Raw genomic sequence first — 17,953 nt, 5'->3', positions numbered from 1 at the left:
ATTTCATAAACTGACTAGTTTGTATATTTATTTTTGCCAGAACGTTGGTACTTTTGTACTTTAAATGAATTGTTTACATATAGGATATTAATCTTTTGGTCTGTGACTAAACTGCTTCTAAAGCATTTTAAAAATATAAAGGGATTTGTGATAATCTTCTGATGCTAGAATATAATGCGGGCATTACTGAAAATATTTTATATTTTGAGCTATTAACCCTTTTGTATTTAAACTGGCTATATCTGGCCCAAATATTCTACCTTCTTCAAAGCAACCAGATCTGACCTCTCTTATTTACCCTACAATGTCATTTTGGAAATAAACAATTACATCATCGAAATCTCAAGCTCCAAGATAATGCATGATTAATTGAAAACCAAGAGAATAAATAAGCAATAGATTTGACAGAGTAATTTGATGCTAAAAGGTTAAGGGAGCTTCTATATAATTGCTAGTAATTACTGCCACATCCCCCTCAAATTAAATCCTAATGTTTTGAAAATGGAGAAACATACTGAATACAAAAAATCTTAGATACACAATGTCTGAGAAGGCTAGATGGCCATGAAGGAAATACCTTCAATCAAAGATTTGTTCAACCTAGGATCACTTTGTGCTGAATAACAACAATGTTTGTTTCAGCCACTGACCAGATCTGTAGATGGTGCAAAGTCCCTTCTCGACCCAAAGTAACGTGGTGGTGGAACAATGTTGACAGGGCCATTAGGGAAAAGAAAAGAAACAGGCTTGGAAGGACTGGAAGAACAGTGGTAGCAGGGAATTGTATCAGACTGCCAGAAAGGAAGCTAGGAGACAGGTTTATTTTGTCAGAGGGGAAGCAGATAAGAAAAAGTTTGCCAATGTTCTTTGCCGTGAGGACTAAAGACTTGAGGTATTTCGTGTTGCGAGACAGTGTGTGAGAGAGAATCGTGATGTCATAGGAGAGAAATGTGTCCGCATGGATGATGGTTCACTTGCGCTAAATGAGCATGCAGAGAGGTTTGGAGACGCCACTATGAAAGGTTGCTGAATAAAGAAAATGAATGGGAGAAAGAGAGTCTACCAAATGTTGACACAACAGAAGGACCAGCTATCCGAATTGACAGTACCTTGGTAGATAAAGCAATTAAGGGTATGAAGACAAGGAAAGCCCCCCGGCTCATCATGAATCACCATAGAGATGCTTAAGATATCTGGTTGTGTCGGCTATAGCCTAGTCACCCGTACAGTTAACCAGGTGATACATGGAGTCATACCCAATGACTGGTGTTGCAGCACCATAGTCAACTGCTACAAAGGTAAATGTGATGCTTCAGATACAAATAATTCCTGAGGTATCAAGTTGTTGGATCAGGTAATGAAGGTCATAGAGAGGGTCATAGCCCTACTAATTAGGAAGAGAGTCAGTCTAGATGAGATGCAGTTTGGGTTCGTGCCAGGGAAAAGCACCACTGATGCTATATTTCAGGTAAGACAGCTGCAGGAGAAATACCTAGCTAAAGATAAACCTCTGTACTGGCTTTTGTCAACATGGAGAAAGCCTTTGATAGGGTCCCTCAATCCCTTATCTGGTGGTCAATGAGGAAACTAGGGACAGATGAATGGTTAGTGAGAGCCGTGTACAGGGATGCTGTCAGTAAGATGAGGGTTGGCAACAAGTACAGTGAAGAATTCCAGGTAGGGTTAGGGGTCCACCAACGAGCAGTCCTCAGCCCCCCCCCCTTATTCATCATAGTCCTCCAGGCAATAACAGAGGAATTCAAGACAGGATGCCCTCTATGCTGATGACCTTCCTCTAATTGCTGAGTCACTATCAGAACTAGATAAAAAGTTTCAGGTGTAGAAGAAAGAATTAGAATCAGATGGCCTTAGAGTCAACTTAGCTAAAACCAAAGTCTTAATAAGTAGGAAGGCAGACAAGCCACAAGTCCCTTCAGGTCGATGGCCCTGCTCAATCTGTAGAAAAGGTGTAGGTAGAAACTCTATAAGATGTAGCCAGTGTAAGCTATGGACACATAAGAGGTGCAGCAATATCAAAGGGAGGCTAACTGGGAAGATAGTTTTTGTATGTGGCAGATGCTCAGGAGCAATAAACACTGAAAATGTGCAGAGAACAGCTTCTGTCACATTCCAGGGAGAAAAACTACAAGTAGTTGATAACTTCCATGACCTAGGTGACCAAGTCGGTAGCAGGAGTGCTCTGAAAGTTTAGCTGCTAGAATAAGAATAGCCTGGGCAAAGTTCAGAGAGCTACTTCTGCCAGTGACAAAGGGCCTCTCGCTCAGAGTAAAAGGTAGATTGTATGATGCATGTGTACGAACAGCCATCCTACATGGCAGTGAAACATGGGCCATGACTGCTGAAGACATGCACAAGCTTGCAAGGAATGAAGCCAATATGCTCCACTGGATGTGTAATGTCAGTGTCCATACACAACAGAGTGTTAGCAGCCTGAGAGAAAAGTTGGATTTAAGAAGCATCAGATGTGGTGTGCAAGAGAACGACTGCACTGGTATGGTCGTGTGTTGTGAATGAATGAGGACATCTGTGTGATAAAGTGTCACACCCTAGCAGTTGAGGGAACCTGTAGAAGATGTAGACCCAGGAAGACCTGGGATGAGGTGGTGAAGCATGACCTTCAAACATTGGGCCTTACCAAGGCAGTGATTAGTGACCAAGACCTTTGGAGATATGCTGTGCTTGAGAAGACCTGACAAGCCAAGTGAGACCATAGCTCATGACCTATGCCAGTGGGTGTAACCAGCCCACTTATGAATACCCCTCAGCCATTGAGCAATAAACTTTGCTTGCGAAAACCTATTGAGGCAAGTGAAATCAAATCAAAATCACTGACATGGCTGATGACAGTACCACCTGATTGGCACTCATGCCAGTGGAACATTAAAAGCACATCTGAGTATAATTGTTGCCAGGGCTACGGATTGGCTTCCATGACAGTGGCATGTAAAAAGCACCATTCGAGCGTGATTGTTACCAGCATTGCCTTACCAGTACGTGCCAGTGGCACGTAAAAACAACATTCAAGCGTGGTTGTTGACAGTGCTGCCAGACTGGCTCCCAAGCAAGTTATACATAAAAAACACCTTTTGAGTGTGGTCATTTGCTAAAACCGCCTCACTGGCCCTCTATCAGTGGCACATAAAAGCACCCACTATATTCTCGGAGTGGTTGGCGTTAGGAAGGGCATTCAGCTATAGAAACTTTGCCAGATCAGATTGAGCCTGGTGCAGCCTACTGGCTCACCAGTCCTCAGTCAAGCCATCCAACCCATGTCAGCATGGAAATCAGACGTTAAACAACAGTAATGGTGATGATCATCATCATTTTTATTAGCTGTATACCTTCTGTTTGAATAAGAAAAATAGAAAAGTTGAGAGCCAAAAGTTCACCAGGAGTTTGCTTCTTTTCTCATTAGTATTTAATATGTAATGTTGTTACATTGTTTTGTTATTATTTTTCTTTCATTGCAAGGTATAGAATGATTATTTTCACTACTTTCATTTCCAGAGTATGAAATTGGATGTTATTTTCTCCTTTCAGATTGAAAACTCAAAATGATTTTAAACTGAAAATTATTTGTTTCAATTGTCTTCAGGTAACATTTGATGTCAGCATTGAAGTACATTCTTGTTCCTCAGAAACACAGCGCTCTATCAGTATTTATCCAGTTGGCTTGAAAGAGAAACTGACAATTGACCTAGATATGATTTGTGAATGTGAGTGTGAAAAGCCGAAGTATGAAGTAAGCACCATATTTACTTGTGTTTAAGTTACACTTCATATTTTGCATGGATAAGTTAAGAAAAATTACTTTTATAATGGAAATTTACATGAAAAGTATGATTATAAGTGCCAGAGAGCTTTTGAAATTACATTACCTTCTGCTATTATTTAAAATGAGTTGCTATGTTGAACACATTAACAAGTAAATTACTAACATCATTACAGAATATCCCTACATAAATAATACATGACTGAAAATATCAAAGAAGTCATAAAAGAATCATCAGAGCATGTTTAAGGTTAAGCACAATTAATGAAATTATCTAAAGCAAAAAATTATTATTTACAACATAAAATCCAATTAAAAGCCATCAAATTCAGATTTTCGTCATTACTGGTGCCAAAATTCTATTTTCGTATGGTCTACTTCTCAGTTGCATCCCATGCTGTTATTTCCTTTGTTTCATCTTCAGTTCCATGTTATTTAATTATTCTTTATAAAAAAAACTCAAAAGCACCATCTCAGTTGGAATATCATTCAAAGTATTGCTTAACTACACTGTTACAAGAGACAAGTTTGATAGTTTGTGATTGCCACCTTTTATTTGTTACTTCTGCTCTGAAGATATCTAAGTTATCCACATCTCCTATACTCTGTCCTTCAGTTGAGCACTACATCCAAATGTGACAAAGATGTAAGGTTGACAGGCTGGTATTTTGGCTAACAATATTCAGCAACTTGACCTTCACGTTCACTTTTTCAATCTTGTGTGCTTGCAATGCGTCCTATTTTGTAAATGATTTCATCTTTAGGAGGACCCCTGGTCTCTTACTCCACACTTATTTTAATTGAGTATAAAACTATCTTCATCCATCTATCATCTTGAGATGATAGTGAACCGATATTCCAGAAGCTCCAAGGACAGTTATTCTCTCTTCAATCTTTTCTTCTCAAATATCATCATAGGCTTAAGTTTAGTCCCATCTTTTGTACACACAAGTACTATTGTCATTCTCACATGGATAGTCTTCTTTCCTTTGATGCCACCTTCTTTATTTCCACAGAAATAATAATAAAAAAACACTAGTTATATACTCATTATGCCCAACAATACTACTTTTTCACTTCAAAATTGTGTGCAACTAATTTATGTTACCTGGGATATCTTGGTTTCAATGATAGATTAGGAGTTATTTTGGTAGCCTTCAGTGTTATCAATAGCAGAGTTATAATGTTTCCATTACTCCTCTTGTTAGTAGTGATCAAGTCTAATTATTTTCCCTTCATCCCTAGACATTGTCTGCCTCCCTCTAATCCCCATTTTGTCTTTGACATTTCTACTAAAGCTATCTTGTATCTCTCCCAACTTTCTCTGATACAGAAAATATCCTCTCAACTGCTCTTTTATCATTAACTTCTGCAAACTCTACAACTTAAAATGTAAAAGTAGCAAATATATGATGAACATTTTCTCTTTACACCAGTAGTTGCCATTATAACAATGTTTGATTTTGGGGTAAAATTTTATCTTTTTATACTCACCTCTTTAAACAAGTTTACAACCTGGCAGACAAGTCCTAATAAACCAATTTTTCTTTCTTTTCTCTCTTAACCTTCATTCCTTAGATGTTTCCTTATTTCTCCATATCTGTTTGTTGTCATAACTGCCTCTTACTCCAGTCAATATCCCCATCCAGCCACAGCTCATATATTCCATTGCATCAATCTCACCTTTTATCTGTTTACAACCAGTTAACAAGCTCAAAAATTAAACCAAACTATTTCAAATTTTACTGTCATCTCTCTCTCTCTCTCTCTCTCCTCTCTCTCTCTCTCTCTCTCTCTCTCTCTCTCTCTCTCAATTTATTATGTTCATTGTATTAACCTACCTCTAGCTTCTTCTCTGATGTGTTTACAGTTGGGAAGCTCAAAAGACCAACCCTAGAAAAATTTTTCTTCTTGCAGTAACTAAGCTGTCAAGATTGTACTACTAATTCAACATTTTTATTCTTCTACTAATTCAGCATGATTTTTATAATTGATTAGTAAATAATGAATTATTTGCTGTTACTGTTGTTGTTCCTTTTTACTGCTAGCTGAGCAATGAAGCATTATACTTTCTTATTTTCATTCAGAAAAAAAACTATGCACTGTGCAACAATAGTGGAACTTATGAGTGTGGTGCATGTACATGCAATGAAGGTCATTATGGTAAATATTGTGAATGTGATGGCTCTGATGCTAGTGATGAAGAAGCATTAGCAAAATGCATTAGGTGAATATTTTTCTAATTATTTATTCATGTTTATAAACATAATTACATCAAATTTTCTTTCATAGAGTATGTGTTGTAAACCCTTTGTTTTATTTTTCCATGCTACCAACATTCATATAAGATTCTTAATTCATGCTAAACTTTAGATATTTGAATATTTTGCCTGCACTCTTGCTTCCTTATAGTGATTAGTTTGCAAAATTTACTGGCTATCAAACTTTTCAACTTTAGTCATAAGAATAACATTTTTATCCAGCAAAATGTGAGATAAAATTTAAAAAGAAAAAATGTGAGAAATCATATGAATAGGAAAATAATAAAGGAAAATAAGTTGTGTATTACTAAATTTACTTTTATGTGAATACAAACATACAGGCATGGCTGTGTGGTTAAGAAACTTCATGGTTTCAGGTATATCCAACCATCTTGCTGTGCATGTTTCAAGGATTATGGTAAATATTTTGCTGTGCTTAGAAGCAAAGAAGACATCTAGCCATAGAAAGTCTGCTCAACAAATTTCATCTGATCATGCAAGCATTAGAAAAATGGACATTAAAAACAATGATGGTGGTAGTAGTAAAATAAAATATAAAAATAATTGCAACACTTTAAGCTGATGGATACATAAATTGGTTCCAGATCACTTGTATACTTTGTAATTTTTGTTGTATGTTGCTGTGCTTTCTTTGAAAGTCCTTATCCTTCCTCAAATCTTCACATCTAGAATCTATTTTATACAAGACTTCTTTAGTAATTCTAGAAAGATATTACACTACCACAAAATAATTAATAAACATTTAACAAAATTACTCATTCTTGCCCTTATTTTCCTCTAAAGCTGTCGTAGTTTTCTATATTTCCTAAGTTTTTCCCACACCATTTTGTAATTAAGAAATATTTCCATATGCTGTTAATGAAAGTTAATAATATGATTAAGTAATACAAATTATATTTATTGCACATTTTAGCTCCATTTGTTCCATCACATTTTCTAAATATATCTCTTTTTTTGCTTAAACATATGCTGAGTGATATGTATTGTCAGTTTTCTGATTTTTTAAGAAAAAGATTATAAAAGCTACTTGATTATTTTCACATACCCTTATTAAGAGGAAAGTAAATATCTGTGAAAGTATGTGGTTATGCAAAGAATCCTAGGCAGTATGTTGCAGAAGTTTTTCATGAGACTTAAAATAAATATATGTACTATACCTTACTTTTTTTTTATCATATAATAGTTTTCTGAGGAAAATGTCAGAGCAAGTTACACACTTCAATTCATAGTTGTTTACCAACCAAAAGAGAGCATTACATTGATTTGTTTTGAAATTTAGCTATAGTTATTTTTTTTCTTATTTGATTATATTTTAATTTATTGTATTCTACACATTAGCTTCATTTCCATTATAATTGTATCAGTACCTTATTATCTTAACAATGTAAACAATTATGTTTTATTGCAGACCAAACAGCACTACTGCTTGTTCTGGACGTGGTGATTGTGTTTGTGGCATATGTGATTGTTTTCCTCGCACTACAAGTTCAAATGAGACTTACAGTGGGGATTATTGTGAATGTGATGATTATTCTTGTGATTATTATAATGGAAAACTATGTGGAGGTGAGTTATCTTATTTTTATCTCATGTTGTTAATTGTAATAATTATTTTGTAATAGTAGCATATTCAATAACTATTATTTTTTCTGTATTTTTTTCCTGTTTATTTTTGTACTCTACTAAGGTTCTTTCAAAACATTTTGTCTTTTCTAATTCTATTCTGGTACTAAAATTCAGCTGTGCTTCACTTAAGTATAAAATTGTCAGAATCATTAGAGTATTGGACAAAATCATTTGCAGTATTTGTTCCAGCTCTTTATATTCTGAGTTCAAACCATGCTGAAGCTAATTTATCTTTTATCCTCCAGGATCGATAAAATAAAGTATCAGTCAAGTACAGGGGATGATGGTAACAACTGGCCCTCTCCCCAAATTTCAAGCTTTTTGCCTATGCTAGAAACAATATAATTTAAACAATAAATGCTTGAATGTCAGAAATGCTTGTGCACCTGACTGAATAATTTGCAGTATTCTGTTTTGCTTCTTTATTGTTCATTGTAATCCTACCAGTATCAACTTTACTTTTCATCGTTCTGATATTACTAGCATAAGAGCTATGCATGTACTTAAGTCGATTCAGTTGATTATATCTCTCTTTACAAATATGTGGTCTTGTGTCAATACTGAATCTACAATTTATTGTAAATTTTCTAATGAAACTATTACATTTTCATCCCTAGTTACTTTGAAAGACTTGAATATCACAACTTTTCTTCTTTCCTAACCCTTAGAAATAACAAAAATGTTTGACTATTATTGTTCTTATATTAATCTTTTAATATTTTATTTCCCTATAAACTGCTACTAATACCTGTGTAGAAATTCTAAATGTTAAGAATGTTTTAAATTTTATCTTTAGCCTATTGTTAAACGAATAAATAAAGTGGGAGTATGCATGGTTTAGAAGTTCACTTAACAACTACATAAGTTCAAATTCAATGCTACTGCATAGCACTTTCAGTATATATCTTCTACTATAAAGTTGTATGGAGCCTTGTGTGTAAAATATGGTAGGCAGGGAAAATATAGAAGCCTACCATAGGAATTGTCCCTCACCTTAGGTTATAGACTTGATCTTTCACTTGGTTCTCAAATGTTTGAGAAGAGTCTATTTTGTTGTAGGCATTTGAGTTAGGTTTTCCTCAATTCATCTTACCTGTAATGGAGACTCTAAAGATGATCATTAAAAGAAAAAGTCATTAAAAGAAAGGTTACATATTCAGTAGATGACTTTACAAACCTATTTCTTATGTTCAATTTATGATAAATCAAATATATCACACTAATGAAACCTCTGTTTTTCCTGTCTATTTTAGGAGAAGAACGTGGCCATTGTGAATGTGGTCTATGTAAGTGTAATGATGGATTTAAAAACTCAGATTGTGGATGTGCTACTTCTAATGATTCCTGTATAGCTTTATCAACTGGAGTAAGTTTCTTTTTATAAATATTGTTTATCTAATCAAATATTGCTTTATAAATATTGTTTATTTCAAGCTTCTATTTTGATAAGCTTAAATACTGTGACAGTTAGAATAAGGTAAGCAGTAGAAAACATTAAGATTTACTAAAAATCACTAATAGTTTGTGCTAAAAGAAATTATAGGGGGGAAAAAGTGTAATATTTCAAAATGCAAATATTTTAATAACTTGCTCTTATGTAGTCAGTTGGTTATGTCTGTGCCATATATTTCAGCCAAGCTGACTGGGGCTATAATACCTATGAATAATTCTCCTTCTCAGCCCATGATAAAGATTATATTAAATTTTGAATCTAATTTAGTAGATTTCTAATATAAATGATATAAAAGAGGTGTTCCTTTTAATATTTAAAGCTTTTACTAGCTTTTACTACAATGAACACGGATATCTTCATTTAAACATTTATTTTTCCATGCTGGTATGTTTTAGGTGAATCTACCAGCACATTTCCACATTTTGTAAGAATTCCAAGTCATTTTCTACATTTAATAAATATAGCTTTCACCATTAATTCACTGTATTTTGTCACAAAGTGTATAACATTGATTCACAATGCATGTTCATGCCAGCAGAAATGTGTCCTACTTACACTGGTCCAAATTTTGTTTGGAACCACATGTTTTTTGTTTCTTTGATAATTTGAAATAAAGATTGAATTCTATGCTGTGTGGCATTGGCTCAGATAATTACAGGAGTCATGTGATTTTTAAAAAATGATATAGTAGCCACATCACAACCATCCCACTGATGTTGTTTACGCATGTATTAAGTGTATTGAGTTGTTTCGCCTGTGAGTTTTGCTAAGGCATACACTGTAAAATTGAAAGAAAATTTATAAAAGAACTCCCTACGAAGTTTGTTGGCATAAACATATATTATGAAGTGAGAAAGAAATTTTAATTAAAATTACACCCTTAATGATGAGAAAAATGTCATTATCTAAAAGCCCTAATTCTAGCCTGGAAAGGCAAGGAAATAGCAGAATTTAAAGTAACTAAAACTAGAATGCTGTTAGTAGTCAAATCTTTAACTGTATGATAACTTTGAAATGCTTTAAATGAAATTTTAAGACATGATTTTGGATCTGAACATTTTTTGTATAAATGCTAAGTAATATCTATCCTTGAATTACCTAATCAATATGGCAAAACTTAAAAAGTGATTATTCAAATATAACTTTAGCTCTAATAAAAAATGTTTTTATTCAATAAGTATTTGTATTGGTTTATAACATTAAATTTATTTGTTGATTTCTTTTAGCTTATATGTAATGGACAAGGGCAATGTGATTGTGGCACATGTAAATGCTTTGAAACTACATTATACAGAGGTCCTACATGTGAAGAATGTCCAGTAAGTATTCATATCTAAGTTACTTGTTGGCTATTATATTTTGTATATCAGTTCCTTTGGCAATATTTTGATTAAGATGTCATGATAACGAAAGTGTTTGTTCGGCAATTTCTATACAAAATTTTTATTTCTTTAATATTTTTTTCAGCTAAATTGATTATGTTTATGTATTTTTTGTGTATATATGTATGTGTTTGTGTGTATGTATGTATATTTGTGTAAGTATATGTATATGTGCATGTATGTATATTTGAAAAAAAAATAAAGAAATAAAAAGATTGCCATTCTTTCAAGCTAGTTGAATTTAAACATATTTTGTCTTTCTTTAGACATGTCCTGGAAAATGCAATGAAACTAAGGCTTGTGTACAGTGTTCAATTTTTCAAACAGGCCAGTTGACCATTGAAGAATGTGATAAATGCAAGAATATTGAAAATGTAAAAGAACTTCGAGGTAAGCTACTTGATTTGTTCATTTTGTATGATGATCATTTCAATGCTACAATTTTATTTCTTTCATATATGGCACTACATATGAAATCTTTTCTTTTATGCACACATCACATTTCTTGCGACAGTTGTTTCACAGTTTGGATTTCCTTTCTGTCACTAACCTTTTAAAATCAATCAACCTTAACATAGGGGTGGGGCATGTTTTTTGTTCAGTCAAACAGTCTAAAGCAAGCTGAGTTAAGTATATTGTTAAGTGTTATGTTCAGGTGTTACTCCTCTGTGCTTAACCATCCAGCACCTTATCTTCATAATCATTTGCTTTACTTGTTTTATATTACTCTGGCCATGAAGGTGCATGGCTTAGTGGTTAGGGTATTCAGCTCATGATCGCAAGATCAGGAGTTCAATTCCCAGTAACAGGTTGTGTCCTTGAGCAAGACACTTTATTTCACGTTGCTCCAGTCCACTCAGCTGGCAAAAATGAGTAGTACCTGTATTTCAAAGGGCCAGCTTTGTCACACTCTGTGTGGAGTGCTCAACTACATGCATGTTAATTTGACAAGCAAGCTGTTCTCTTGATCAGACCAACTAGAACCCTTTTCATCGAAACAGAGTGCCAGGATTACTTTGGCTAATAATGATTTCTCTCATTGACACAAAGCCACGAATTGGTTGATGAGGATTATAATCAATCAAATTGACCCACCACAAACACAATACATACCAAAAGCTTTTATCTTCATCATTTAGCATCCTCATCCATGCTAGCATGAGTTGGATTATTTGACAGGAGCTGGCAAGTCAGAAGAGTGCATCAAGCTCTACAGTCTGCTTTTGCAGACAGTAGAGTTTCTATGGCTAGATACCCTTCCTAATGGTAACCACTTTACAGAGTGTACTGGGTGCTTTTTTATGTGACACCAGCAGTAGTGAGGTCATTAAGGAACTTGCAAGGCAAGACACCTCAACTGAGGGGGAAGTAGTATTGAAGGAATGGCTTTGTGCCAGTGATGAGTGGTTAGAGTATCAATAAAGGGACAGAAATAGGTATCTTGCACCAGAGAATATACATGGCTACTTCAGTTGGAGAGTGAGACAAAGAGAGCAGGGGAAAGATAAGATGGTGAAGAAGATGTGTGTGTGTGTGTATATACCACACACACACACACACACACACAGATAGATAGATAGATACACACACCTACACATATATGTGAGTGGGTGCTGAAAAGTTCCTGGCTGGAGGCCCAACCTTCCAAGTTGCTTTACAGGGCTTAGAAAAAAAAGGACCACTGCAATAAGTGTGTGAATAAAATCATAATTAACTGATCCTCCTATATTTTCTTTTACCCAAAGCCAGGAACTTTTCAGTACCTCCTCTGTATTCATACATATATATATTGGGTCATCCTATAAATAATGTGTTTTTTATACTTCTTTTATTTTTCAAAATTAAGATGAACACAGTTATTTTTTAATCTAAAATATACTCTCCTTCATTTTTTACAATGTTCTTCCATCTTATCTGGTAGACTTGCAAGGCCCCTCTTCCAAATTTCACTTGTCCAAGATGAAAAATACTCCTCCAATATTGTTCTGACCTCGTCTACAGAATTCATATATTTTCTGTCCAAATGATTTTGAAGACTTCGGAATAAATGATAATCAGATGGGCAATATCTGGTGAATATGGTGGATGGGGCATTGTTTCTCATTCAAGCTGCTCCAACCTTTGGAATATCACCCTCACTGTATGTGGTTGATGGAAGAACACGTTTCATCTTCAAATCAAAAATGGTCGTTTTTCTTCTAGCACTGACTTAAGCTGCTCGCAGTAGATCTTTGTTATCGTTTGGTTAGGGTTTAAAAGTTCAAAGTGGACTAAACCTTTCACATACCACCAAACAGATAACAACACCTTACATGGGTGAAGACCTTCTTTAGCTTGGGGTGCTGGTGTTTCTCCTTTCCCTACCCACTGTCTTCAGCACTTGACATTTTTATAGAGAACTCATTTCTTGTCACTAGTTACTATTCAGTCCAAAAAAGTTCATTTATGAAACATGACTGCAAAGAAGAACACACATTCACCCTTTGTGCGTGATTACTCGGAAGGTTTATGAGGAATCCATTGACCCAATATGCTGACTTTTCCAACGGGATGCAGGTGTCGATGAATGGTTGAATGACCAAATTCAAGCTTCTCTACTAGTTCTCCAACAGTTACAATGGGATTTTGTTCCACCAGGGTTTGCCAGACATCCTCATTGAGCTCTACAGATTTTCCAGGACAAGGCTCATCTTTTAGGCTGTAGTTTACGGCTCAGAATTTCTGGAACTACCATTGACACTGGCTTATGCTTATTGTCCGACCCCCATATACTGCATTAATATTCCTTGCACTTTCCGTTGCATTGTTGTCTTTATTGAACCCATAAAGCAAAATATGCCGAATATGCTTCCTTGTCACTTCCATTATAGCTTTGAAAAAATAACTGTTAGAATCAAACTGCACTCTTCAAAACTTGCACTAAGAATAAAGTAAAATTACTACCTGCTTTTATAGCAAGTTGATGCAGGTAATTTATCCCACCCCCCTCCAACCTTTAGTTCATGCAATTGAAAACACCACATTATTTATGGGATGACCCAATACATATATATATAATCATCATTAGCATCCTTTAACATCCATTAAAGGATGATGATGTATATATGTATATAACTGTGCACTATCTTGGGCAAGTGTCTTCTATTATTACCCTGAGTCAACCAAAGTCTACAAAAATGAAACAAGTGCTGTGAATTTCAACAGAAATATGGAAATAAAAGGGATTAAATGTGGATGCATATCAAAGTTTCAGTCTAAAATTTTAATTAATAAAAGTGATTAATGAATGTTTGATTTCTAATATTTTATATTTACTATTTATAATGCTAACATGATTTCTTAATAATATCTTTTCAGATGATGAAAACTTAAAGCACTGCCGACTTGTTGATGAAGATGACTGCATTGTTTTCTACACTTATGAATACAACAATAAGAGTGAATTATTAATTGAAGTGAAAGAGAAAAAATGTAAATTAATAAACTTGCAACTCTAATTCTCTTTGTAAATGCATAAATGCTTTTGTCGTGTCACCTGTCATTCACAGCTATCTTTCAAACACCCACAAACACAGATTGCTTGTAACTTTCTATTTTGAATTTTAATGATGAATCATATTTAAATGCAAATACTATATAAGTTCACTAGCAGTATCGCCCGGCGTTGCTCGGGTTGTAAGGGAAATAACTATATAAGCATTTTTAGAGAGTTATAGCCAAAAGATAGCAAAAAAAATGCATTAAAAATTGAAAAAAAATTAAGGTAAATTTTTTTTAAATCGTTGACACATCGTAGATATTTTTAGAGAGTTACTTCCCTTATATAAAAGCGAAAAAAATGCATTAAAATGGAAAAATATGATGGTAAATTTTTTTTAAATCGTAGACTCATCGTAGACGCGCACTAATACCCAGAAGGGCTCGATATGAATCACGACTATAAGATACCCGCTTTTGGTTAAACTGCACCGCAAAATGTGGGAGTAATTACGAATGTAAATCGAAGGGGACAGACACACAACTTCACTCTTATATATATAAAGATGCTTTTTTTTTTCAGTCATAGAGTTAGATTTATGAAGGTCTTCAGTAGAAAATCCTTCGAATTCTGACTCGCTGCTTGATATAATGAAATTCGTATCCATTTTTTGTCAGAATTACAAATTTTGAAAACACAATAGGAACAAATTTCGGAAAAAAATCTCCCATAATTCACGGAATTAAAATTACACTTCGATTTTTGTACAAAACTGTATTTGAAGTGTTTACGAAGTATAATACGTGTTTTCACGAATGTACTAAAGAGATTTACTCTGATATTCTCATTTAAATATGAATAGGTAAATTCGGGCGGTTTGGTAATGAAAGGGTTTATATAAGTGTCGTCTGTTTATACATAAACACTGCTTCATAGTTTCAGTTTAGTCTTCCTCAAATCACTGTCGCTAATTTACTCTCTTCCAAGAACATTTTCACTCACTGTTATCTGTTAGCTTCCCATACATTTTACTCATGTATCTATCAGCGTGATAGACAGAAACAAATATTACATTTACTTTCATTTTATTCGTTGCCCACTGTGTGTGTGCGTTTGCGTGTGGTGTAAACCAGACTAAGAAAAGCATTTGACACACACACCAGAATGTGAGCTTTCTGTAAATTTTGCTTAATTGGAGTTTAAATTTTAAAAACTGGACCTGGCATGACGCGATGCATTGTACTCTTAAAACTGCTAGGTAAATTGTAATTGAAGAAATCCTATATTGTAGATTTGTATAACTCCCAAAGGGAGGCAGATAAAATCTGCCTTTTATAATAAGAGATTAATTTTTTTTTTATTGTTTTATATTGTTTCTCCATGCACTTTCTTTTTCTTTATTTTACAGCCTGTCCAACGTCAGTAAATGTAATAGCCATCGTTGTTGGAGTTATAGTTGGCATTGTTGCTGTAGGATTAGCCCTATTACTTATCTGGAAGTTAATAACAACTATTCAGGATCACAGAGAATTAGCAAAATTTGAAAATGAAAGAAATAAAGCACAATGGAATGCAGTAAGTTTAATTTTTCATTTTCTGTGTTTTCAATACATTTAGATGTAGGCATGGTTGTGTGGTAAGAAGTTTGCTTCCCAACCACATGGACTCTGGTTTAGTCTCACTCCATGATATATTGGGCAAGTGTCTCCTACTATAGCCTTGTGAGTGGATTCCGTACCTGGAAACTGAAAGAAACCCATCGTGTTTGTGTGTGTGTGTGTGTGTATATCACCGTAATCACCATGACCGACCAGGCTATCAGATGTTGCTACACATCGTTGGTCACAATGCGCTTTGCATTGTTTTAGCCTTCAAATGACGCCACCCCGCTGGCTAAGCGAGCAGGCCATCAGTAGAAAGAGTGGGAGAAAGTTGTGGCGAAAGAGTACAGCAGGATTCGCCACCACCCCCTGCCAGAGCCTCATGGAGCTTTAGGAGTTTTCGCTCAATAAACACTCACAACGCCTGGTCTTGGAATTAAAACTGTGATCCTACAACCACGAGTCCACTGCCCTAACCACTGGGCCATTGCACCTCCACTATATATATATATATATATACATACATATATATACTGTAAAAACCCATGTAATTTTTGCAATTTTTTTCATAAAAATAAACTTTAGTGGGTGTGTAAATTACATGAGTAGATCATTTCCAGAATTCTTTTAGAAATTTTTTTGTTGAAAAAAGTTGTACAAAATGTAAACATACTGGAAGTTGACTCATTTAATGTGAGAATAGGCTTTTACAGAAAAAATAAGGGCTTAAATGTAATGAAGTTGACTTTCATTTATACTGGACACTATAATGCTTACTTTTTCTGTATAAATTTGCTAAAACCTTTTGGAATTACGGAGCTGTACCAGCATAGCAAGTGACTTGATCTGAGATCATGTGCTGAAACAAAAACAGTTGCAGTGTGGAAGATGTTTGTAAGCCATTTAAGAACACACAAAAACCGTTTCACTTCAACATTTAAATTTAATTTGTGTCAAATTATTTTCATCGCTTTGAAACCAGAACCTGTTCACTAACAAAATTTTGTGCTGCATCTGAGAAAGTAACAGTTAGTTCATGATATATATGTGTTTATGTATGTATATGAGTATTTACATGTGTAGTGTATATGTGTATGTACATGTAAATGTATGTTTATGTACTGATATGCATGTCTGTTCAAGTTGTATATGTGACAGTTACTCTGTCAAGGGTTGTATATATATAAAAAATATATATATATATATATGTTCCTTTCACCACCATCTAATGGTGAATAGATACAATGTCTTAGATACACACATGCAAATATAAACCTACCTATACATATGTACAAGCACACACAATCATATAAACACATATGCACTTACATATATACATATAATTTTACAGTATACCCATATATATGACTCTATTTTCACAGACAACAGTTAAACTCAAATACTTTTTTTTTGTATTTTACATAGACATATATACAATTAAACTTGCAGAGCTGTTTATTTTCTCCTTTCGATTTTTAATGTTTATTTTAGCAGGTTACCAAACTATCAGTTTGGTCTCCTAGCTAAAACGGTAATGACAAATTTTTAAGTTTGTCTGACTTTTTATAAGTATGAAAGGGATTAAAATTTCAATACTCTGTATCAAAGGTTCCAACAAAAATAGGCAGAAAATCAGAGCTTGAGACAAGAAGACACTTTTGACCTGTCGGAATTCTGTTTACATAATCAGTTTGATAGGTCACCTTCCTTTGTCGGTTGAATAGTGTCATCCAAGCTGATGTTTATTGGTAATTAAACTTAATTTGCAACACCTGTGCAGATTTGTTTTTGTTGATAATTCTTAACATCTTTTCCTGTAATCATGATTTGAGAAGACATACAGAAGTATGCTAAAGATCAGACATATAATCTCTTGTGGGCAAGAAATGTAAAATAAAGTTTATTATAAACAACACAAACACTTCATAATTTAATAGCTTTTAATGTGATACCTGTTAAACAGAAATTATTTTTATTTAATGAATATTTAATAAAATGTAATCATAAGTTAGTGAAATTATGCTAAATACAGCTAAATTGAAAAACTTATCCCTCCTGGTCATATCAGCAATTCTGAAAACTTTTGGGTGCAAGTTTTACATGAGTAGAAGCTTTTTTTTTAACAATTTTTATCTTGAAAATCACCTGCGTAAATTACACAGGTGCACAAATTACATGGGTTTTTACAGTAGATGTATATATCATCATCATCATCATTATCGTCATTTCACACCCGTTTTCCATGCTGGCATGGGTTGGACGGTTTGAAAACTGGTAAGCTAGGAAGTTGCACCAGGTTCCAATCTGATTTGGCATAGTTTCTGCAGGTGGATGCCCT

At 34.3% G+C, this 17,953-nt stretch overlaps 1 protein-coding gene across 1 annotated transcript in view; it reads left to right on the top strand.

Moving 5' to 3' along the window:
• LOC115219627 (integrin beta-PS) overlaps positions 1-17,953 on the top strand; it is a 106,264-nt gene that overhangs the window by 81,799 nt on the left and 6,512 nt on the right. The window contains exons 15-22 of the mRNA XM_029789787.2: positions 3,617-3,763; positions 5,881-6,020; positions 7,484-7,641; positions 8,955-9,067; positions 10,381-10,473; positions 10,803-10,926; positions 13,894-14,007; positions 15,423-15,589. Coding sequence (XP_029645647.1) covers positions 3,617-3,763; positions 5,881-6,020; positions 7,484-7,641; positions 8,955-9,067; positions 10,381-10,473; positions 10,803-10,926; positions 13,894-14,007; positions 15,423-15,589 — 1,056 coding nt within the window. The remainder of the gene's footprint in view (positions 1-3,616; positions 3,764-5,880; positions 6,021-7,483; positions 7,642-8,954; positions 9,068-10,380; positions 10,474-10,802; positions 10,927-13,893; positions 14,008-15,422; positions 15,590-17,953) is intronic.

This window comes from Octopus sinensis, linkage group LG1 (genome assembly GCF_006345805.1).
Source record: "Octopus sinensis linkage group LG1, ASM634580v1, whole genome shotgun sequence".
Classification (NCBI taxonomy): domain Eukaryota; kingdom Metazoa; phylum Mollusca; class Cephalopoda; order Octopoda; family Octopodidae; genus Octopus; species Octopus sinensis.
This window is presented reverse-complemented; position numbering and strand designations above follow the sequence as displayed.